At 40.4% G+C, this 26,033-nt stretch overlaps 1 protein-coding gene across 7 annotated transcripts in view; it reads left to right on the plus strand.

Annotated features, from left to right (window-relative positions):
- LOC128686145 (WD repeat-containing protein 18) overlaps nt 1–21,802 on the plus strand; it is a 134,029-nt gene extending 112,227 nt beyond the window's left edge. For 6 of the 7 annotated variants that reach the window (XM_070083339.1, XM_053772855.2, XM_053772857.2 and 3 more), the window contains 2 exons: nt 11,974–12,131; nt 21,618–21,802. In XM_070083339.1, coding sequence (XP_069939440.1) covers nt 11,974–12,131; nt 21,618–21,750 — 291 coding nt within the window. In that variant the 3' untranslated portion in view covers nt 21,751–21,802. Of the gene's footprint in view, nt 1–11,973; nt 12,132–15,299; nt 15,409–21,617 lie in introns of all 7 variants that reach the window. The other variant, XR_011391781.1, reaches the window with a different exon arrangement.
- The last annotated feature ends 4,231 nt before the right edge of the window (nt 21,803–26,033 follow it).

Raw genomic sequence — 26,033 nt, forward strand, 5'->3', positions numbered from 1 at the left:
TATAGCATTTATTGTGGTGGAGACAGAAAAAAAATAGAAAAGCTAGATACAGCGATTGATAAACAAGGGTTGAGGTCGACCGTTCGTCATTGTAGGAGTTGCCAGCAGTCACCGGCTCTTCAACACGCAAGTTATACTTTTGTATCAATCAAATCACATATTACTCGGGTAGATAATTTCCAGTAGATCCTTCATGTGTTAGCTCAAATCACCGACCACTATGGTTTAAATAAGTGACCCACTGATCAGATCAGATCGACTGGTCCGAACCCTTGACTGGTCCGAACCCTTGACTGGTCTCAAACGGTTTCGTTGGACAATAAAGCAGACTGTAAACGGATGGGGTTGTAGGCGCCCTTATAAACACAAACATTAAATATATATCAGGAACGTGCACGGTAAGCTGTCCAATATACAAAAACAGTTAGAAACAGAAATACAAATAGCTAGAGCTTCATAAGGAGGTTATTAATAGAATATTCAAGAGGTTGCTAGTAGAATTGCAGTAAATCAACCATTCAAATCATTATGAAGCTCTGTGTAGTCTGTGGTCAGTCAAACAAACGGGCTTCCACATGCATAAATTGTCATTTTTGTGGAAATTGGTGTCATGCCCCTTGTGCAGATATCCAAGAACTAGCTACAAGCAGTATTAAAACAGGGAAGTGTTTTTGGGTATGCCCAAATGAGATAAATCTGTGGACTAAAATCACAAGGGTATTAAAAGAGGTCAACATCAAAGCTGCTTTCATAGAAAACCTGGAAGCTTTCCACAACAGATGGGAACATAAAAAGTCTGGGCTGAATGGTACTGCCCTTGATACTGGCCATGTAGTCAGAAACTGTAAGGCTGGAGATGAAGTCCTGGTAGTCAGTAAATGTGGGGCTGATAGTGCTGTCCTGGGAGACAGTAATGGTGAAGCTGGAGGTGCTGTCCTGGGAGACAGTAATGGTGAAGCTGGAGATGCTGTCCTGGGAGACAGTAATGGTGAAGCTGGAGATGCTGTCCTGGGAGACAGTAATGGTGAAGCTGGAGATTTTGTCCAGGTAGTCGGGAATTATACGCAGGAAGGAATACATATAAATGACCTCATAGGGGACAGGAGCCATAGTAGGGAAACAAGTGTAGTCAAAGATAAGATAAAACCAATATTGCAAACTAGAAATACTGCAGGAAATAGTAAACAAGAGGACTCCACTAGCAATAGTGAGGATATATTACCAAAAACAACTGGTGGGAGCTCCATTGTTGGTGCTAGGGAGGATAGAAGTAAGACAGGGAAACATGCACCAACAGGGAATACAGTCACAGAAACCCAAGGCAAACGGAAACCAAGCCTGTGCACATACTATGCACTCGGTATCTGCTGGCATGGGAAATCTGGAAAAACAGATGGGACGTGCAACTATGACCACCCTAGAAAATGCCATGCCCATATGACAACAGGAAAATGCAAACTCCCTTCCTGTAAGCTTTTTCACCCTGAACTGTGTACCTCTTCAGTACAGGAAAGACTGTGCTATAACTTAAATTGCCAGGCATACCATCTAAAGGGGACAAAAAGATACAAAACATCCAGGCCATGGGAAAACCTGGGTAGCCACAGCCACTCAAGAGGGAGAGGTTTTTTAGTGCCAGGAAGGAAAAAAAACTGGCAGGAAATGGCAGAAATCGTACACCAAATCCAGTCATTCCTGGAGTGGAACCACAGTCGATGGCCTCCACTCCAAACCAACAGATACAGATACTAATGCCGGAAAAAAATCCCCCCAATACCAACAATACCACCAGTCCGATAACATTCTTCTTTGCAAATATACAGGGTCTAAAGCCAGCAACAAACAACAAAATACCTTTCATCCGTGGACTGCTTGCAGAGGCAAAGGCAATGTTCGCGGCTTTCACTGAGACCCACATAAAGGATCACTTGGACAACGAAATATGGATCCCAGGTTACAACCTATACAGATGTGACAGAGTGAACAGGCAAAAGGGGGGGGTTGGCCTGTACATTGCAGAGTCACTTGTTTGCACAGAACTGCTAAATGCCTCAAATGATGTAGTGGAAGTTTTAGCAGTAAAGGTCGAGAACCAAAACATAGTCATTGTGGTAGTCTACAAGCCTCCGGATGCAACATCCCAGCAATTCCAGGAACAGCTGTTAAAAATTGACCACTGTCTGGAAAATCTTCCAGCTCCTGCACCCAACATCTTGCTCCTGGGGGATTTCAACTTAAGGCACCTAAAATGGAGGAATATAGCAAATAATATTGTTGCAGTAATAACACCAGGAGGCAGCTCTGATGAAAACTCACACTCACACGAGCTTTTAAATCTCTGCACAAAATTCAATTTAAACCAGCAAATAATAGAGCCTACTAGACTGGAGAATACACTAGACCTCATCTTCACTAACAATGATGATCTGATAAGAAATGTCACCATATCAAAAACAATATACTGAGATCACAACATAATTGAGGTTCGGACATGTATGCGCGGAGCCCCAGACCGGCAAAATGAGATTAGTCACGAGGCAGCATTCACCAAATTCAACTTCAATAACAAAAACATAAAGAGGGACCAAGTAAACCAAGTCCTAACCGATATAAGCTGGGAAGATATACTAAGCAACACAGACCCCAACTTATGCCTAGAACAGATTAACTCGGTGGCACTCGATGTATGCACAAGGCTTATTCCTCTAAGAAAAAGGAGGAGTAGATGTAAAATAGAAAGAGACAGGCGCTCCCTTTACAGGCGACGGAAAAGAATAACAGAGCGGCTAAAAGAGGTCAATATATCTGAAATGCGTAGGGAGACACTGGTCAGAGAAATAGCAAGCATCGAACTTAAGCTAAAAGAATCCTTTAGGAGTCAGGAATCGCGGGAAGAACTAAAGGCCATAAATGAAATCGAAAGAAACCCAAAGTATTTCTTCTCCTATGCCAAATCAAAATCGAGAACAACGTCCAGTATTGGGCCCCTACTTAAACAAGATGGGTCCTACACAGATGACAGCAAGGAAATGAGTGAGCTACTCAAGTCCCAATATGACTCAGTTTTTAGCAAGCCGCTAACCAGACTGAGAGTCGAAGATCAAAATGAATTTTTTATGAGAGAGCCACAAAATTTGATTAACACAAGCCTATCCGATGTTATCCTGACGCCAAATGACTTCGAACAGGCGATAAATGACATGCCCATGCACTCTGCCCCAGGGCCAGACTCATGGAACTCTGTGTTCATCAAGAACTGCAAGAAGCCCCTATAACGAGCCTTTTCCATCCTATGGAGAGGGAGCATGGACACGGGGGTCGTCCCACAGTTACTAAAAACAACAGACATAGCCCCAATCCACAAAGGGGGCAGTAAAGCAACAGCAAAGAACTACAGACCAATAGCACTAATATCCCATATCATAAAAATCTTTGAAAGGGTCCTAAGAAGCAAGATCACCACCCATCTAGAAACCCATCAGTTACACAACCCAGGGCAACATGGGTTTAGAACAGGTTGCTCCTGTCTGTCTCAACTATTGGATCACTACGACAAGGTCCTAAATGCACTAGAAGACAAAAAGAATGCAGATGTAATATATACAGACTTTGCAAAAGCCTTCGACAAGTGTGACCATGGCGTAAGAGCGCACAAAATGCGTGCTAAAGGAATAACAGGAAAAGTCGGTCGATGGATCTATAATTTCCTCACTAACAGAACACAGAGAGTAGTCGTCAACAGAGTAAAGTCCGAGGCAGCTACGGTGAAAAGCTCTGTTCCACAAGGCACAGTACTCGCTCCCATCTTGTTCCTCATCCTCATATCTGACATAGACAAGGATGTCAGCCACAGCACCGTGTCTTCCTTTGCAGATGACACCCGAATCTGCATGACAGTGTCTTCCATTGCAGACACTGCAAAGCTCCAGGCGGACATCAACCAAATCTTTCAGTGGGCTGCAGAAAACAATATGAAGTTCAACGATGAGAAATTTCAATTACTCAGATATGGTAAACATGAGGAAATTAAATCTTCATCAGAGTACAAAACAAATTCTGGCCACAAAATAGAGCGAAACACCAACGTCAAAGACCTGGGAGTGATCATGTCGGAGGATCTCACCTTCAAGGACCATAACATTGTATCAATCGCATCTGCTAGAAAAATGACAGGATGGATAATGAGAACCTTCAAAACTAGGGAGGCCAAGCCCATGATGACACTCTTCAGGTCACTTGTTCTATCTAGGCTGGAATATTGCTGCACACTAACAGCACCTTTCAAGGCAGGTGAAATTGCCGACCTGGAAAATGTACAGAGAACTTACACGGCGCGCATAATGGAGATAAAACACCTCAATTACTGGGAGCGCTTGAGGTTCCTAAACCCGTATTCCCTGGAACGCAGGAGGGAGAGATACATGATTATATACACCTGGAAAATCCTAGAGGGACTAGTACCGAACTTGCACACGAAAATCACTCACTACGAAAGCAAAAGACTTGGCAGACGATGCACCATCCCCCCAATGAAAAGCAGGGGTGTCACTAGCACGTTAAGAGACCATACAATAAGTGTCAGGGTCCCAAGACTGTTCAACTGCCTCCCAGCACACATAAGGGGGATTACCAACAGACCCCTGCCAGTCTTCAAGCTGGCACTGGACAAGCACCTAAAGTCAGTTCCTGATCAGCCGGGCTGTGGCTCGTACGTTAGTTTGCGTGCAGCCAGCAGCAACAGCCTGGTTGATCAGGCTCTGATCCACCAGGAGGCCTGGTCACAGACTGGGCCGCAGGGGCGTTGACCCCTGGAACTCTCTCCAGGTAAACTCCAGGTAATAAGAATTTTTTTTTTTTTTTCAAATATTTTGCGACATAGAATGACAGTTTCAGAAAGGGGCCTGCGACAGTCAAAGGGTTAACCCTTTCAGGGTCCGTCCCATAGATCTACGACTTTACATTCAGGGTCCAAACCGTAGATCTACGTCATGAGCTCGGCTCACTCTGATAAACTGTGAGTGGTACATTTGGGCCTAGATATGAGAGAATACATCTATGTTGTATGTGTGCACCACATAAAACAGATCCTGCAGCACACTGTATATAATGAGAGAAAAAAAACTGAAATCATGATTTTTCGATTAAAACAGCGACTTTGCAGTGTTTTTCTTATGTTTTTTATAGTTGTATTTGCGATTTGTTGGTCTCATTTGGTAGAATGGAAGACATATTACAGAAATAGAGATGATTTTGATTGGTTTTAGCACTGGAAAAGGCTTAAAACTGAGCTCAAAGTAGCAGAAATGTTAAATTTTTGCCGATATTCAAGAGTAAACAAACGACCTCACACATCTAATACACGCCAGCTGGTGGGTCTAATATGCATTCACAAATATGGTCATGATATTTATACAATTATTACAGTATTGCATAACAGTAAATCTTCTATTTTTTGGTGTGAATAAAAATTCATTATGTGAATAAAAAATCAAAATGGAATTTATTTGTAAAGCCTCAAAACGTAACTAATGAACAGAGGAAATGTTAGTTTAGTTCCAGGAATACCTACATTGTTTATTCTGGACCCTATTTTGAAATTGGAATATTTTGAACGTTGTGTTAAATTGGCCAAATTAACAATTTTCGGTCACTTTAATTTGTAGTTGACACAGTTGACTTGGCGATTTCTTGTGCTCAATCGATAGAATAGAAGTAATACTAGTGAAATAGCTAAGAATTTGGTTGACTGGAATAATGTAATTGGCCTAAAATGGGAGTCAAAGTCGGCAAAATCGCCGATTCATAAATATCGCTGACACATCAAAATTCGCGAGAGCATAATTTCGTCAATTTTCCATCAAATTTTGTACTTTTTGTTTTATTACCTTCACAAAAAGATTCTTTACCATTTCATAAGAAAAAATAACAAATTTTTTTTTGTTAAATTCTTGGACACTGGGGCACCACTTCAGATTTGGGCCTTGGACCCTGAAGGGGTTAAACTTCACAGGTGATAGGCATGAAGAAGATGGAGGCATGGGAGGCCTTGCAGACTGAGAAACTAGTAGGCTAGAAGAAGTAGAGGTAGGAATAGGTAAGGAGGTGGGGGTTTCAGAGGGTAAAACCGCAAAAGAATTAGAGATGGGGATGACCCTGGCAGAAACGACACCGGAGGAGTTGGTAGGTGGGTGGACCGCCAAGGTTGGAGGTCTCCTAGCTACTTGAGAATAAGGAACATGAGGAAGATTCCCCTGAAGGCAGAGCCAAGAGACAGCCATTGCAAAAGTAAAGCCTTCGCTCTCCTTAACCCTTTCAGGGTCCAGAGGCCAAATTTCAAAGTGTGCACCAGTGTCCAAGAATTTTCAAGAAATAATTTTTTTATTTTTTCTTATGAAATGGTAGAGAATCTTTTTCTGAAGGTAATAAAACAGAAAGTACGAAATTTGATGAAAAATTTATGAAATTATGCTCTCGCGAATTTTGATGTGTCGGCGATATTTATGCATCAGCGATTTTGCCGAATTTGACTCCCATTTTAGGGCAATTACAGTATTCCAGTCAACCAAATTCTTAGCTATTTTACTAGTATTACTTCTATTCTGTCGATAGAGCACAAGAAATTGCCAAGTCAACTGTTTCCACAACAAAATAAAGTGACCGGAAATTGGTAATTTGGCCAATTTAATGCAAAATTCAAAATATTCCAATTTCAAAATAGGGTCCAAAATAAACAATATAGGCATTCCTGGCACTAAACTAACATTTCCTCTGTTCATTAGGTATGTTTTTAGGCTTTACAAATGAATTCCATTTTGATTTTTTATTCACATAATGAATTTTTATTCAAACCAAAAAATAGAAGATTTACTGTTATGCAATACTGTAATAATTGTATAAATAATATCACCACATTTGTGAATGTATATTAGACCCACCAGCTGTCATGTATTAGACTTGTGAGGTCATTTGTTTACTCTTGAACATAGGAAAAAATTTAACATTTCTGCTACTTTGAGCTCAGTTTCAAGCCATTTCCAGTACTAAAACCAATCAAAATCATCTCTATTTCTGTAGTATATCTTCCATTCTATCAAATGAGACCAAGAAATTGCAAATACAACTATAAAAAACATACAAAAAAACACTGCAAATTCACTGTTTTAATCGAAAATTACGGTGTCAGTTTTTTTTCTCTCATTATGCACTGTGTACTGCAGGATTTGTTTTATGTGGTGCACACATACCACATAGATGTATTCTCTCATATCTAGGCCCAGATTTACTGCTCACAGCTTATCAGAGTGAGCTGAGCTCATGGCATAGATCTACGGTTTGGACCCTAAACATAAAGCCGTAGATCTACGGCACGGACCCTGAAAGGGTTATGACAAAAGATTTCTCATTCATTAACACAGACCTGACATTGGCGGGGAAAAAAAAGATGAGGTTCATTGCAATTGAGACAATTGGGGGAAAGACTGCTAGATGCATTTATCGAGGTGTCCAAAGTGCCAGCAATTTCGACACTGTTGGAGAGTAGGGACCACTTTATGGGCCTCTAGGCAATGGCCCATGATATAAACAGAGGACGGGAGTTCACTGCAGTCAAAGGTTAAGTGAGCGATGTTACTAGGAAAGCACCTCCACCCTCAAACAGGCAGGATATATCTATCCATTTCGAGAATTGGTAGGTCCTGAATGGCTAATTGCTCCAAGACAGAAAATCACACTGTACAATGGTACGTGGTAAAACCACTGCAAGAATTGAGAGTAGTGTACTTGTGTACTGTGATAGGAATGTTATCAGTGGAAGTAAGATCATGAACTTGTTCTGCATTCTGAACTGTAGCAATGTGCGCACCGCTTCGAAGAGCGTGAGAGGATATATTTTGGCCAACGTGTCATAAAAGAGCTTTACCAATACTATGGTCTGAAAGATAATCAGTTGGAGATATCGGTTGTAGGGAAAAGAATTCAGTCTACTGCATACTTGTAAAAATGGTGCATAAAGAAAGTGGGTAACGCGTAGGTCATTTTCTGGGTGGAATGAGCAGACTTCAAAGAACCGTCATCAGCAGATGGTCTGGAACGTTTAGGCGTAATTCCGCGGGCGGCCCGACCTGAGGTAGGTGGGCAATCCGAAAACTGTTGCACCATATTCGGGGAAGCTGGACGCATAGTTAAAGGCATGCAAGAGGCAGAGGCACTAGAAGAAATGGGTGAAGCCTGAGCACCTGGAGGAGGTGACAAAGTATCACCAGCAGAAGGTAGAGGGGTATGGGAAGAGTCTGGAGAATGGTTCAGTAACGAAGCAGGGTCAGAACAGAATGCGGTAACAAAAAGTGGCATGGGAGGAGGAGGGTTATCGCAGAACAAAGACTCCACGATGATAGTACTTCTTTCTTATTATTTTAAAGAAAAAAAAAGAAGGAAAGAAAAAAAAAAGAGACTAGTAAGTAAGTTTATTCAGGTATACACAAATACAGTTGCAGTAGACTGTCGTTTAACCCTTTGACTGTCGAAAGGCCCAATCCTGAAGTTCTCCTGGTGTCGCAAAATATTTGAAAAAAAAAATTATTTTTTCTTATGAAAATGTTAAGATTATTTTTCTGATTGTTTTAGTCCAAAAAAAAAAATTCCCATCAGTACTTACCCAGATATAGAGGCATGAAGTTTGCAGTAAATGAGCCACGTATGGCAACAGCGGTTGCCATACTTTGGTTTACTTGTATTTGAAGGTTTGTTTTTTTTTTTTTCACTTTTATTTTTTCACATAACTTATGTGGCCTGTGAGACCAAAGTAAGGTGCAATGTACATATATACACTCGTTGTATACAACACAATAAGCACACAAACATAATTATCAATATATTGTTTACAAAACCTGTTTACAAAAACAAACAATACAAAAAAATTGTTTATTGCTATTGTTCTATAATATATACTATACCAATATACAGTCACTGGACATATTCCTAGAAGTTCTGCAGCTTGTGTAACTCTTTGAAACATGGTGTCATACACAATGGTGTTTTACATTCCTCACACATAAAACCAGTGTGTGTGCATTTTTGTGGAAGCTTTTTTTTTATGTGCAAAGACAAAACACCTCGTCTGAGCAGTTTTCTTCAAAGTATTAGCAGGCAGTTGTGTTATGTAGTTATCCTAGGTAAATGGTTGTGTCATCATTCCTTCCTGCATTCCTTTCCTGCATTCCTTTTCTACCTTCCTTCCTACATTCCTTCATCTTTCGTTACTTTTTTCCTTCCTTTCATCTCATCCTTCCTTCATTCCTGCCTTCCATTCTTCCTTCTGGTTTCTGTAATATATATACACATATATAGTCACTACATACTTTCATATAACTGCTATTATCTTCATTCATCAAGCTTTTCTTGTGTGCAAGTGTGTGGCTTATAATTGTTTTGAGTCAGGAGTCGGCAGCTGTCAAAATGACATATTGTCTCATTACTCACTCCCCCTACCGCCTGTCAAAACAATGGGGTCGGATGCTGCTTCCGCTCCATTCTATCTAATTATCTTTCTCCCTCATTTTATCTCTTTCAATCTGTCTGTCTTTCTCTCTGACTGTCTATCTCTGTCTCACAGGTACTCATAAATACAAGTATACATAGTGTAAATTACCTAGGATAACCCCAAAAATCCAGACAAAGTGCTATACTCTGCTTGAAGATGTAAGTAAACGTGATGATGACACAGTCTTGTGGCTCTCTCTGAGACAGAGAGCTAGACGGATAGACAGGGAGCTTGGCGGACAGAAATGTTTGTGTACCAGCAAAAACAAAGCAGGGTGATGGTCATCTAATCTTTTCTTATCAGCTGCACCCTCCCCCACCCTCATTTATGCTCATCAAACGTCAGCTCTTATCAGATGTTATCTCCCCTTATCTTGTCACTGTCATGGGTGAACTGTTTTTCATGCTTCAAGGGAACATATTATTACGTATTCTTCTTCTTCTTCTTCCTCCTCTTCTTTCTCTTCTTCCTCCTCTTCTTCCTCCTCTTCTTCCTCCTCTTCTTCCTCCTCTTCTTCCTCCTCCTCCTCTTCTTCCTCCTCCTCCTCCTCTTCTTCCTCCTCCTCCTCCTCCATTGCTTTTGGTCTCAAACTCCTCGAAATCATGAAATTGATCTTCATTGACACTTCCATCTGTGTTAAAGCATCGCTTGGGAAGAGAAGAGTCCCAGATTTGCTGGGGAGTCACATATTTCTTACCGCTAGACATGCTGAAAAAGGACGACTGAAATGGCATTCCCACAATGCACCACTGGCTCCCCGATTTTTTTTTATATGGTGCACACTGACCATGGAAACCCATTCTCTCACATGTGGGCCTACCAGCTTTCTCCTGCTTGATTTGAAGCCGCTAGAATTTATGCGTATAGATACGTCAAACACGGTATCTCCTATGACGTATATATACGACCGCGACAGTCAAGGGGTTAATACAGTAGTTACGTTCCTGAAAATGCCGTATTAGGCAAAACCATGTTAGACAAACTAAAGAACTTATGGGGAAAATAGGGTTATGTTCCTGGGAGCCCCCAAAAAGTCAAACAACTTTTTTTTTAGACCAACAGATCCTACAAAAATAAAAGTGAATATGTAATTGTAGTTCATTGTCGTGATGTATTATGTTGTTTTTATTGCATAAGATTACAAATGCAACAGAAATAATAATATTTCTTACCCTATATTGTGGGTGCTGTTGTTTGTGGATGATTGTGGAGGGTGGAGACTTATGTTGTGACCCTACTGGGCTGATGTGGATGGTAGAGGTACTGGTGCTAAAGTCGATGGTTGTACTGGAGTGTGCATATGTTCTGTAAGGGATTTCTGTTCTATTTTACCCTACAGTACATTATACAATTGAGAGTAAAGCATCAGCTGCTCTAGACACCATTTCAGGGTCCTCTTCAGTGAAAAAGTCGAACTTTAAGTCATTCAGTAAGTCAGTCAAGTCAGTCAGTAAGTCATTCAGTCAGTCAAGTCATTCAATCAATCAGGTCATTCAGTCAGTCAGGTCATTCAGTCAGTCAGGTCATTCAGTCAAGTCATTCAGTCAGGTCATCACATAAACTCATATTTACCTCATTCTTTTTGTGTACAAAATGACTACATAGATTATCATACATAGCAGCATATGTGTAGAGAACCTAGGATAACCCAAAAAAGTCAAAGTGAGTTATTTCCACTGGGGTCCACAGAGGGGCAGTCACTAGAAGGCATGAAAGGGCTGTAAGTTTCCCCTCTCATTCAAGAGAACCTCAAGACTGTGAGCAGTGCAGATGCAGCGTGGACCCCATGCCATACCCTACCCTTCATGCTAGTAAACCAGCACTCCAGAATAGCAACCTCACATCTACTGAGCCACCTCGGTGGACAAAAGAGAGGGCGGTCAGAAACCTACCACAAAGCATACCTCCTTTGGCTGCCACCTCCCAGAACCAAGAGGCAGCTTCTGGAGATACACCCGTCACCTGCAGGACACCTCACCCACCTCTCAGAAATCTGGGAAGGGACCAGGATGCTTCCAGATAATCCAGATTCCATGGAAAACTACACCACACCCGAGGACCCTCACGGAGTGGGATGAACCCTGGCACACTTCCCCCTACCTAGAAACTGTAATGCCAGAGGGGACAACCCCAGAGGCTACAAACGGAATGGGGAAAGGGGAGGGTTGGGAAGGGGGAAGGAAAGGGAAAAAAGGGGGGATGGGGAGGATGGGATAAGGAAGGGAGGATTGGGGGGTAATTAGGTTCGGTCTGAGGAAGAAGACCAAAGGGTCTAATTTCTTAGACCAAGAGCCTCTTCACCACATCAAGGAGCCCTAGAAGAGGTCTTGTTTTTTTATTTACATAATTTCTATGTTTCCATTACTTTGCTGTTTGTCATTTCCATTTCTTAGTTTATTTAATATTCATTACACACTAAAACATATCTTCAACAGGCACTGACAACTACAGAACTGGAATTAAAGGATGTTATTGCTCCATTTAGTCAAGATCATTCTTCTCCATTAGGTGCACCTACTACTGTCCCAATTCAGGGACGGGGAAAGCAGCATCTTCACCAGTTAGATTTGTTTAATTTTACTCCAGAATTAAGGTGAGTATCACAAAATATAATTTAAGAGGAATAAATATAAATATTCTTTAGGAGAAAACAAGCAGTACTGTATACAGCATTCTTCTCACCATTAATTATAATCCATTTGATTATCTTAGTTTGACTGTGCATTTCTTTTTGTTTTGCTCTGCTTTGTGTCTGGATGATATTGTAATAACTCGTTTGACTGTGCATTTCTTTTTGTTTTGCTCTTTGTGTCTGGATGATATTGTAATAACTCGTTTGACTGTGCATTTCTTTTTGTTTTGCTCTGCTTTGTGTCTGGATGATATTGTAACAACTCGTTACATAGAAACTTAACACTGTGTACAGTAGGGTCCCGCTTTACGACGTTTCATTTTACAGCGTTCCGCTAATACGGTCATTTCAAATTATGACCAAAACTCGCTATATGGCTCCCCCCACCTGACTTTCTAATACGGTCACCGCGCCCCACCCGGTTTGTTTACATTCTCTGTGAGATCCGTAAGCATTAAGTCTCCATTTTGTCTGGAAACTCCAAAATTTCAAGTGTTTTTAAAAGTTATTTCATATTTTATATATACTCTGATAATTATACTTATGTATACCTGTACCTAAATAAACTTACATACTGTGCTGGCATGCAGGTACACATTAAAATCAGTAAGTGTGTCTCATGTCTCCAGACGTCATATTAGTAATGATAATAATAATCATCGAGTCTCATTTAAATGTCGTATATTACGTTAATATACACATTTTCATTAATCCATCTATGATATTTTTTCAAAATTATATAATAAACACGATGCATAACATATAAATATGATAAATACACCCCACAGTTGAATAAATAAACATAAACGTGAGATGTGGTAGCAGACGACTTGCACAAGTGACGCCATATTAGAAATAATAATAATAATAATCACTGAGTCTCATTAAATGTCGTATATTACGTTAATATACACATTTTCATTAATCCATCCATGATATTTTTTTCAAAATTATATAATAAACACGATACATAACCTAATAAGATGATAAATACACCCCACAATAGAATAAATAAATATAAATATGAGATGTGCTAGCCAGATAACTTGTACAAGTGATGCCAAGAATAACATTTTCTCTAATCTAACATAAGAGAAAATGTGTTACTGGGGGTAACTGTAGAAAATTATTCCTTTCGTATGTATGTAAGTTTATTCAGGTATACACAAATAGTTACATAGATTATCATACATAACAGCATATGTGTAGAGAACCTAGGATAACCCAAAAAAGTCAGAGTAACTTATTTCCATTGCCTTCACTCAGAGCGTCATTTCTTCTCAAAATGATGTTACATGAGACTGGGAGTGTTCTTCTTTATTTATTCTACTGTATCAATGTAGAGACAACTTGTACACAATGTAACTTGTACACAAACCAGATGTGTACAATTTTTTTGTTTACAAAACTTACCTTCGCCTGGTTTGTTTACATAACTCTGCGCCTGTCCCCTCTCATGCACTCATTCTTTCTCTCTCTCATTTATTCGTTTTATCTCATTTACTTACTCCTGACCCTACATTAAGACTGCAAATATTTTAAGGGAAGTAATGAGTGAACTGTATTTACATTTTATCGCTCTGGGATGTGTGGGTGGGTTGACCTGGTATGGTAGCCCGGCTGACTACCATACTTACCACACTTGATTTCTTACAATAAATACTACTCGTCTCACCCTAGATTAAGACTACAAATATTTTAAGGTAAGTAATGAGTAAACTGTATATGCATTTTATCGCTCTTGGATGCTTAAATGTAATAGAATATTATGTGGCCTGGTATGGTAGCCTGGCTGACTATTATACATACCACACTTGATTTCTTACAATAAATACTACTTGTCTCACCCTAGATTAAGACTATAAATATTTTAAGGTAAGTAATGAGTGCACTATGTGTGTATTGTACTTTTTTATTGTTTTTTGATGCCTGGTTCCATTGCTAACTTAATATATGTTAGTGTAAACTTGTTATCTAGTGTTTGTATGCATTTATAAGTGGAAAAAAAAGTGTTCCACTTTATGGCGGTTTCCGCTTTACGGCGGTAGCCTGGAACCTAACCTGCCGTATAAGTGGGGCCCTACTGTATTCAAGAAAAAATACACAATTTGTAGAGGAACTTTGTTCAGACTTTCTTGTGGGACAGGCTTCACTCAGTACATAGGGGTGGGGAATAGTTTCTCAAAAAAAAATAGGCTTATAATTGATAAATCATACCATGGGCAGGATAGAACCCACGGTCAGAGTCTCATAAAACTCCAGACCGACGCATTAGCCACTGGGCCAGCTGGCTACAATAAATTTCATCCAGCTAGGTATATTTATACACCATAGGAAGGTTAGCATAGGCACCACTGTGGCCACTTATAATTGATGTGAATTTTTATTATGACATTTTCCCCAAAACTGGACTTTATCAAGTACCATACAGAAACAAAGGTATGTGGTCTTATAATGCCAATAAGCAGCCTGAGGTTATGAGGAAACAATATGCATATTGCAGATACCAATGAGCAGGGGGTTGGAGGAGGTATGGATTGAGGCCCATATGAAATATTTTTATTATATGAACCATGTACAACCTAGGTAGTAGGTTGGTAAACAGCAACCACCCAGGGAGATACTACCCTCCTCCCAAGTGAGTGTGAAATGGAAATCTGTAATTATTTTATGTGATGGTAGGATTGCTGGTGTCTTTTTTTTTTTTCTGTCATAAACATGTGGGACACCAGGTATATCTTGCTACTTTTATTTACACTTAAGTCATACTGTACTTCCATGTACATGCATATAGATACATACCTATCTGAGTTTTCTTCTGATTTCTTAATAGTTCTTGTTCTTTATTTCCTCTTATCTCCATGGGTAATGGAAAAGAATATTCCTCTGTAAGTCATGCGTGTCATAAGAGGCAACTAAAATGCTGTGAGCAAGAGGCTAGTAACACCTCCTATATAAATTACTAAATTTAAAAAGAAAAACTTTCATTTTTCTTTTTAGTCACCCTGCCTTGGTGGGATACAGCCAGTGTGTTGAACAAAAAAACCCATGTACAGCATTCACAGTAGAATCTGCTAATGTTTACATATATTTTTTATAATGTCATAAATGTATAACTTTTGCTTCCAGAAGCATCCAGTTTCAGCCTCCTGATATAATTGTTGTCCTGCTCTATACTCCATGATGTGCGAGTGTAAATGGCAGTGAACAACACACGTATTGATCTTGTGAGTTGCAAGTGAGTTTGAAGGTCACACCCTGTTTCACCAATGTATACCTTACTACATACAGGTCCACATTCCTTTATCCAAAATTCTGAAATTCGAAAAGTTTCAAAAACCAAAATTTTTTCGTGGAGTGTGAAACACCAGTCACTGACAGCCAGAGTGGCAGGTGTCAGTTGTCTCAGCACATGTAGTGTTCACACGTGCATCTGCTTTTCGCTGATACAGTGGAACCTAGGCTTACGAACACCCCCACCATGCAAAATTTTCAGGATACGAACCATCATTCAGTCGATTTTTTGCTTCTGGATACGAACAAAGCTTCAGGATATGTATTTCCTCCTCGAGGGAGGTTCCTTAAAGAAATAAATAAGCAAAATATTTATTTCTTTGCAAAGGTTACAGTGTGTGTTTACATATAATATGATTGGAGCACAGAAAGCCACTATCATGCCAAGGCATTTTGGGCAGACTTAACCTAATACCTATAGGTTACTTAAGTCTAGACAGGTGAAAAGTAGTGGTTATCGATGTTTTGCTGATGGTGCTGCCAACTACTGGCAGCCTTTTGAAGTTTCTCCTTACTGTTATTATTATTATTACTATTGTATTATTATTATTGTTATAATTATTATTATTATTAGTATGTACATGGTGAGGAGCTCTTGATCTAGGGGATTGGATTTGTGTTCCAGTTCTCTAAATTAAGCCTGAATACCTTCCATCCCCTTACCCCCACAAGCTCTTCCCCATTATGATAATAATATAATATGTAATATAATAATAATACATATAATAATAATATAAAAATGTACTTTAATAATATAATTATAATAATAGACGGCTTCGAAAGGCCATCACTAGATGGCAGTGAATACCACAACAATGCGGGAGTGGTTATGGCCGCCTCCACTTGTCACATAATGACATATTCTATTCATTCTAGAGAATATATCAAGTTTCTGTGTTATTTATATTGTTTATTATGTCATATTAGATCAGTGGTGATAGATAAATAAGCCGTAGAGTTGATATTAGCGTTATATTGAAGTGTATTTTTCCTGCCTCTGAGAGCAGGAATCCCGCCGAAACAGATTAATGCCTTTCAATTAATTTAAATGAGGAAAATTGACTCGGCATACAAACAAATCAGGATATGAACACGGTCACGGAACGAATTAAGTTCGTAAGCCGAGGTTCCACTTTATTTTGTTTTTGCTTTTTTATTTTGTGACTGTTTAATTTCACTGTGAAAATGTCAAAAAGAGCTGTAGATACCCCTATGGGTAACAGTGAGAAAAAGAAGAGGAAGCATCTGATGTTATCAATAACACACAAAGTAGAGTTACTGCAGAAGCTTGATTGTGGTGTGTCAGTGCAGCGTCTTACTGAAGAATATGGTGTTGGAACTACCACTGTTTATGATTTAAAGAAATGGTGTTAAATGCAAATAAGCATGAGAATAGTAGTGATAATGATGATGACACTGTGAACACAGGTGAAAAAGTGTGATCAGTTAAGTCTTTAAAAATGCCATCTGTTATAGTGCTGTTTCATCACTTGAGAATCATGTTCCTGATCTATAATTATCTCATTACAGTGGACCCCCGCATAGCGACTTTAATCCATGCAAGAGGGCTGATTGTTACGCGAAATGATCGGTATGCGAATGAATTTTCCCCATAAGAAATAATGGAAATCAAATTAATCCGTGCAAGACACCCAAAAGTATGAAAAAAAAATTTTACCACATGAATATACATTTTCCTACACACAAAGAGAAGGATACATGCACAATAGTAGAGTAGTACATGCACAATATATATTGTGCATGTACTACTCTACTAAATGAAGAATAAATGACACTTACCTTTATTGAAGATGCAGCAATGACTGATGAGACAGTGTGTCTTGGGAGTGCCTTTTCCTCCTGAGTACTGTAGGTCCTGTTTGGCATTTTCTTCCAGAACAGGCCTTATCACACTGTGTATGCCACTACGATTCTTAACCCTTTGAGGGTTTTGGTCGTACTAGTACGTCTTACGCGTAGGGGTTTTTGACGTACTAGTACACATAAATTCTAGCGGCCTCAAATCTAGTGGGAGAAAGCTGGTAGGCCTTCATATGAAAGAATGGGTCTATGTGGTCAGTGTGCACAGTCTAAAAAAAATCCTGCAGCACACAGTGCATAATGAGAAAAAAAAAACTTTGACCATTTTTTTTGGAATAAATCAGCGACTTTGCAGTGTATTTTCGTATGGTATTTATTGTTGTATTCTAGTTTTCTTGGTCTCATTTTATAGAATGGAAGACATGTTACAGAAATTGAGATGATTTTGACTGGTTTTACAATGAAAGGTGCCTTGAAATTGAGCTCAAAGTAGCAGAAATGTTCGATTTTTACCAAACTTCAAAAGTAAACAAATCGTGCCAAGCGTGCAATACACATCAACTGGCGAGTCTAATATTCTTTCACAAGTGCACCAATAATATTTATACCATTTTTTACACTAATGCAGTAGTCTGCATAACAGTAAATCTTATAATTTTTGTGAGAATAAAAATTCAAAGTGGAAAGCAAAAGAATATAAGAGGGGCCTTGAGACATGACTAATGACTAGAGAAAATGTCATTTTAGTGCCAGGAATGTCTTTCTTGCTTATTCTGGACCCTATTCTGAAATTGGCATCTTTTGAAATTTGTGTGAAATTGGCAAAATTGCTAAATTCTGACCACTGTACTGGATAGTTGAATTTCATAAATGGGTGGTTTCTTGCACCCATTCGATATAAAAAATCGAGTTCTAGCGAAATATTCATGTTTTTTGTCGACTAGTACAGGGAAATTGGCCGAAAATGGGGCTCAAAGTGGGCAAAATCGCCGATGCGTAAACATCGCCGAGACCGCTAACTTTGCGAGAGCATAATTCCGTAAGTTTTCTATCAAATTTCAAACTTTTGGTGTCTTTATGATCGGGAAAAGATTCTCTATCTTTTCCTAAGAGAAAATAATTTTTTTTTTTTTTTAAATTTGGTCGACCCTGAGAACGAGTTTCGGAGAGGGCCTGTCGACCCTCAAAGGGTTAAATCTCTCAAACCAACCTTTGCTGGCTTTAAATTCACCAATATGAGCACTAGTTCCAGGCATTTTTCCCTGTTCACCTGGGTGTTAGTCAACTGGTGTGGGTTGCATCCTGGGAGACAAGATTAAGGACCCCAATGGAAATAAGTTAGACAGTCTTCGATGACACTGACTTTTTTGGGTTATCCTGGATGGAAAATCCTCTGGGGTTAATTGTTTCTTGGTATTCTCAATAAGCCACACCAACAATGGTGCTACAGCAGCAGCAGCTGACAGTGCTACAGCAGCAGCAGACGATGCTACAGCAGCAGCAGACGGTACTACAGCAGCAGCAGCAGCAGCTGATGGTGGTACAACAGCAGCAGCAGCTGACAGTGCTACAGCAGCAGCAGACGATGCTACAGCAGCAGCAGACGGTACTACAGCAGCAGCAGCAGCTGACGGTGGTACAACAGCAGCAGCAGCTGACAGTGCTACAGCAGCAGCAGCAGCTGACAGTGGTACAGCAGCAGCAGCAGCTGATGGTGCTACAGCAGCAGCAGCAGCTGACAGTGCAGCAGCAGCAGCAGCAGCAGCAGCTGTACCACCAATAGTAGCGATGGTTGATTGGGGTTTATTATACAACCTGGCCAGCTCGGAGACACGCACTCCACTTTCATACTTATCAATGATCTTTTTCTTCATCTCTATAGTAATTTTCACCCTTATTGCTGTAGGGTTGGCACTAGAAGCTTTCTTGGGGCCCATGGTCACTTATTTTGCAGATAAAATCACCAAAAACACTGTAATAATACAAAATGTTCCGATTGTATGCTTGGATGTTACCGCGGAGGCTGGCTGGTAAACAATGCCACCGGTGGCACATGTGAGGCTGGCTAAGGGAGCACATTGGACGCGTCTCGGATGAAGAGCGGTGAGCGGGTTTTTGGGCGGTATGTGAGGCAAAATTTTTGCGATAAAAGCGAGTGGTATGCGGATTGAACGGTATGCGATGCGTACGGTATGCGGGGGTCCACTGTATTTCATTCATCAATATATTACTCTATAAATAAAATGTAGTAATATTTGTAGTCTTTATTTATCTCGCTTAATGTGAGTATTCATACGTTTTTTGCTGCAGAGTTAATGTTTGATTATGGGATGCTGCCCTAGACCCCACTTTCATTCTGAAATTCGAAACACTACTGGCCCCAAGGGTTTTGGATAAAGGAGTGTGTATCTGTACTCCACACCATATGTAAACCCCTTTAGCAGTAATATAGTTTGGTGTGTGAGGTCTAGTGACATCTCTTATGGTTTTTGCTAGCTATGACAACAATGTCCATGTATTTTTCTTTGGAAGGTAACAGTGATAGTGGAAGGAACCAGTCCTGTGGGGAGGATAAGATGACAATCAGTGTTAGTTTCAGTGGGAGTAGTGTGGAGGAGTAAGAGCAGCTGAATGGGAACTTGGGGACACAAAAAGCATCCTTGATGTGTTTTTGTTCAAGAAGAACTTCATTACAAATCCAGAGGGTGTGGAGGAATTGCGGGTTTCTTCCTCTGCCCCCTCAGGATTTGTTTAGTTTTGGGGTCTTGGTGGGAAAAATAATAGTGTAAAGCCATTTTTATTGGATTTTCTTTAAACTCTGTATTTGTCTCTTCCTTGATGAAGAGGATGTTAAGAAAGGGTAACCAGTCATCCTTTTCTTCCAGCATGATAAACTGAATAGTGGATTCTACTAAGTGTAGCTTGTGCTTAAAATCTGGTGAAGGTTAAAGTGTCTAGGGACAGTGACTAAGACATCAGCATAGCCATGTGATGTTCTTGAAGTGCTCTTTTTTTAGATCTTTGAGGGAGTGTTTAGTAAACATCCCATGCATCACATGGCTATGTCAACGATGTCTTGATCATTGTGTCTAGACAATTTAATCTTCAATTTAAGGATACATTTAACTCAGCAGACCTCACCATTGTTTACCTTGAGGAAGAAAAGGATGATTTGTTAACACTTTCCCTCAGAATGGAAGGGAACATTCACAAACAGGGTTTACAGAAAATCCCCAAATGAAAATGACGAGGAGTAAATGCAGTCATCATCTCTTTCTCCACACCCTCAGGCTTTGTAATGAATTTCTTGAAGGAACAAAAAACACCAACGACACTTCACCACTCTTAAATCCCATTACAATTCACCTCTTTCAGAAGAAAAGCCTTGTTCATCCACACCACTCTCAGGAAACAGCAATATTCATGTTGCCCAAAGGCAACATGGATATTGCTATCATTACCAACAAAATCACAAAAGATCTCACAAAGAGTACCACTGTGGTAGGGGTTCACAGCATGTGCATGAAGGATTTAGTAAGGTGTATATCTGTGAGATAGGGCATGACCTTCAGACTCACCTTCAAGAACACAAATATGCTTACAGGATAGACAAAATCAGCAATGCATGCATCTTTCACAGCAGTTTACATGTGCACACCATGGACTATGGACTATCTGACTCTACTGAACAAACCCATAGAATGTACACTCTTGCAGGTCCTATTGTGCATACTGTACATGATTTATGCAATAACAATATTGTACGTATTTCATATGAACTTACACCCGTGCCTCCCTCAACCCTCTGCTCATCAGCATTTAAAATATGCATATTGTTTATGTCTACTCAAGATCTTGCTTGTCACTTCTACTGAGCTTGACATCAGAGTGCTTGTTTGCCTTGTAAGGCCATGTATCTGTGTGTTTTTGTATACCTGATAGTCCAGTCATGGACAAAACATTGTATTGAGGGTTTCACTGCTGTTTTTCTCATTGCTTGTTGGCTTAAGCCATGGTTTATTCAAATCCTTTGCCAAGGCTATGACTCTGTGTACATAGAATTTGCTATCCTGTCTTCCCTAACAAGAAATGTGAACCACAAAAGATTTGAAATACAGGCAGGAGAGTTCTGCTCTGTCCCAACATCTAAACAATATCACCAACAGGATAAATTGGACAGTTGAAATATATATCACCCACCACCATCCCACAAGAGAAGCTGCCTTTAATGAAACCAAACCCAATTTCGGCACTTCAAAATAAATGGAGGGTTACTGCAATATAAATATTAGTTCATTAGTACTTGCCTGTAATTGTCATATTTTCTTACAGTGTCCAGGAAACTACAGTAACAGAGGGAAATTCAAAGACCAATGATGATCTTCAGAATAGCAGCCATCTTCAGACAGCAAATGCACAGCTCTTCAAGTTTGCTCTCAGGCACATTATTGAAGAGAAATTTTAAGAGCAAGGCCAACTAATTGTTACTGTTTTGCTTATTAAATTAATTTTAATAAGTGATTGTTTTTTTATACAAAAAGCATCTATACTTTGAATAAAAGGATAAGACCAGGATAATATTGCACATAACTACTCATTCACCATAATTTTTTAAAACATTCCATGCACTTGAGGGATTCTAGAGGAATGGCACAGTGTCAGCATATGAGTAAGACTGCAAAGGACTCTTATTGATACATTTCACCACAAACTATCAAATACAAAATGCAACCAAAAAAATTGCATTTTATGTAATACATTCAGGCAGGGTTGTCATGTGCTTAGTGGGCAAGGCTGGGAAGACAGGTGTTGAGTGGATGTTCCAAGAATTATTATAATCAAAGCGCTAAACCAACAAGGGTCATGCAGCACTGTGGGGCAGAAAATAGTGCCAGGGCTATAAACAGCTAGGTGGAGAGGGGATCAGAGGTGAGGGGAGAAAAGGACTGGAAGGGATGCTAGGGGTTGTGTGTCAAAGTTCATATAGTAAAGAAGTTGCTGACAAAGTCAAAAAGTGATCATAAGTTAAAGGCAGGGCTGTCTGCAAGAAGGGAAGAGAAGGTAAGAATGGTAGGGCAGCGGCATCGGTAGAGATAAATCCTGCAAGCTCACTGGTAAAGCACAGTCCACAAGTGAAGAACCAAAATAGGGACCTGACATACCTCCGAGAGGAATAGGGTGACGTTCCATGAGATACCCATGGGTATGGCGAGTATGGCCAGTGCAGAGACAGGAGAAAGTCTTCCCAAGTACGGCAATGGTGGCAAGATGCCTACAAACTTAAAAATAGTTTAATAGAGTGCAATTTGTTATGGTGCATGTTCGACCACCATTGTTGCCAATGGCCGCGAAGATGGGCAGAGAGGACTGTAAAATAATCCCTGAATGGAATACCTCTATAGGACACCAGAAGATCGCATACAGCTGACTGTGCAGCAGCATCCGCCTGTTCATACCCTTGCACATCAACGTGTCCAGGGACCCAACAGAGAATGACATCTTTGTTTTTGCTAGCCACACAGCGCAACCAAAGTTGAATACAAAGAACCAATGGACGAGGGGAATCAAATTGTTTAACGGCCTGTAAAGTGCTGAAGGAATCACAAATGATCACAAATGCCAAAGGAGACATGTAATACAGAGAAGCGCTATGAGGATGACATACAACTTGGCGGTAAAAATACTAGCCAAGTCTAACAAATGACCCCAGACAGCATCATCAGGGAGCACCGCCACGAACCCAACACCGACAGGCAGCCTCTGGAGATGCACCCGTCACCTGCAGGACACCCCGCCCCACCTCCTGGAAATCCAGGAAGGGAGCAGGCCACCTCCAGATGATCAAGATTCCATGGCAAATTACACTCACTCCCGAGGAACCCCACAAAATGGGATGAACCCCAGCACACTTTCCCCCCCCCCCCCACCTAGAAACCATAATGCCAAAGGGGAGGACCCCAGAGGCTACAAACGGGATGGGGAAAAGGGAAGGATAGGGGGAATGGGGAGGATGGGATAGGGAAGGGGGGATTGGGGGTAATTAGGTTCGGTCAAACGAAGGAGACCGAAAAGTCTAATTCCTCAGACCAAGAGCCTCTTCACCGCACCAAGGAGCCCCCTTGAAGAGGATGTTCCAAGAAGCTTGGGGGCACTGCAGCAGGCCAGGTTTGTTCCTTTGTTCTAATACAATATGTACTATCAGTATACACAAACTAAAATACCATTATTTTGTGCTAGCGAGTTTAATGGAAGAGAATTCAACACATCTGTGTTTGATCCTGCCATTTTTGTAAAAAGTATGGTAGCCCTATCCCACAAAATGAGACAGGAGTGGGTGACAGGCTGCTGGACACAATTTTTAAGTTGTCGACACTATGGCACATTGTCATGCAAGTATGTTTGGAAACTTCTGGCAGTTTCCCCAATGTAGAATTGATCACACCATCCACATGATGTCCTGTAAACTTGTCTCTCTCAGTTCTGTTAGGGGAGTCTGTGTAAAATCCTGATGGTCTTAGTGGTAACTCTTGCTATGGGTATGTTGGGTTTTTAAGGGGGAGGAAACTGAGTTGGTGGTGGTCAAGATGTATGTACATTTTTTGACTGGGTAATGGCTTTGTGCACTCAATAGAGCAGCTACCTAGGAAGACATAAAATGTACGTACATCATACCCACCGGGACCACTGCCATCACAGTTTCCTCCATCCAATGTATACATGGCAAGTCATTAAGACAATCAGGGACGTTACAAAGACTACCACAACTAACATGGATCCAACAACACCAGAGTGTAAACTCTGGTGTTGTTGGATCCATGTTAGTTGGATCCATGCAGGGGTCTCCAACCTTTTTCACTACGTATGCCACATCATATATTTTACACATTTTTTGAGGGCCCAAGAGAAAAAAATCAGTCTAATAAATAAATATAAATGAATGAATAAGTGACTTACAATGAGGGTTCATTAGTTTTACTATTTATAAATATTTGAAGTTGCTGCGCATGACAAGTGGCCCGGGGGCCGCAGTTTGCCAACCCCTGGTTTACAATATACCATGTGGAGGGTGTAATAAAGTCTACATCTGGGAAACTATCAGAATATACACATGTAAGGATGACAACTTAATGTTTGTGTCCAGCAGCCTTACAGCCACTTCCATCTTATTTTGTGGGAGAGGGCAACCCTATTATTTTATGAAAATGACAAGGGAGGTACTGCCAAGTGAGTGTAAAACAGAAACCTGTACGTAATTGTTTTACACGATGGTAGGATTGCTGGTGTCTTTTTTCTGTCTCATAAACATGCAAGATTTCAGGTACATCTTGCTACTACTACATACACTTAGGTCACACTGCACGTGCATGTACACTGTACAAGCATATATATACACACCCCTTTGGGTTTCCTTCTATTTTCTTGCTAGTTGTTCTTGTTTATTTCCTCTTATCTCCATGAGGAAGTGGAACAAAATTCTTCCTCCGTGTCGTGCGTGTCGTAAGAGGCGACTGAAATGCTGGGAGCAAGGGAACTAGTAACCCCCTTCTGTATACATTACAGCCTCTCCTCACATAGCTACATACTCGTTTACAGATGCCTCGGACTTACGACGGACTCTCTGACCAGTATTCGTACCTAAATAATGTACAGGTACCATCCGACTTATGACCGAGCTTGGTTCCGACCAACTGGTTGCAAGTCAAAATGGACGTAAGTCGAACCTTTGAAAATTGCCGACATACTGGGTAGGGCATAATGTCAAACCTTTGCTATATAAATACCGTACCTACATAGTACTGTAATGTAATGTACACTCATTATTTTATTCTTTTTACCATAATTTACTTCTATTGATATATTTTAATCATTTATGTACTGTATATTATGTCATGTCTGAGGGCAATGTGTGGTGTGAATATAATGCAGAGAATTCGTAGTTTGGAAGTTAGGAGGAGGTGCGGGATTGCCAAAATTGTTGTCCAGAGGGCTGAGGAAGGGTTGTTGAGGTGGTTCGGACATGTAGAGAGAATGGAGCGAAACAGAGTGACTTCAAGAGTTGTATCAGTCTGTAGCGGAAGGAAGGCAGGGTAGGGGTCGGCCTAGGAAAGGTTGAAGGGGGGGGTAAAGGAGGTTTTGTGTGTGAGGAGCTTGGACTTAGTGGGCATGCGTGAGCATGTTTGATAGGAGTGAATGGAGACAAATGGTTTTTAATAATTGACGTGCTGTTGGAGTGTGAGCAAAGTAACATTTATGAAGGGATTCAGGGAAACCGGCAGGCTGGACTTGAGTCCTGGAGATGGGAAGTACAGTGCCTGCACTCTGAAGGAGGGGTGTTAATGTTGCAGTTTAAAAACTGTAGTGTAAAACACCCTTCTGGCAAGACAGTGATGGAGTGAATGATGGTGAAAGTTTTTCTTTTTTGGGCCACCCTGCCTTGGTGGGAATCGGCCAGTGTGTTAATAATAATAATAATAATATTATGTACACAAGGCAGTGAACTGTATTGTAAATTTTACATCTCACACAGTATCGTATGTTACTGTTATCTTTAACCCTTGGACTGTTTCGGTCGTATACATACGTCTTACGCGCCACTGTTTCTGACATATTTATACACGTAAATTCTAGCGGCTTCAAATCAAGCAGAAGAAAGCTGGTAGGCCCACATGTGAGAGAATGGGTCTGTGTGGTCAGTGTGCACCACATAAAAAAAATCCTGCAGCATGTAGTGCGTAATGAGAAAAAAAA

This window comes from Cherax quadricarinatus, chromosome 9, assembly GCF_038502225.1.
Source record: "Cherax quadricarinatus isolate ZL_2023a chromosome 9, ASM3850222v1, whole genome shotgun sequence".
In the NCBI taxonomy this organism is placed as follows: Eukaryota; Metazoa; Arthropoda; class Malacostraca; order Decapoda; family Parastacidae; genus Cherax; species Cherax quadricarinatus.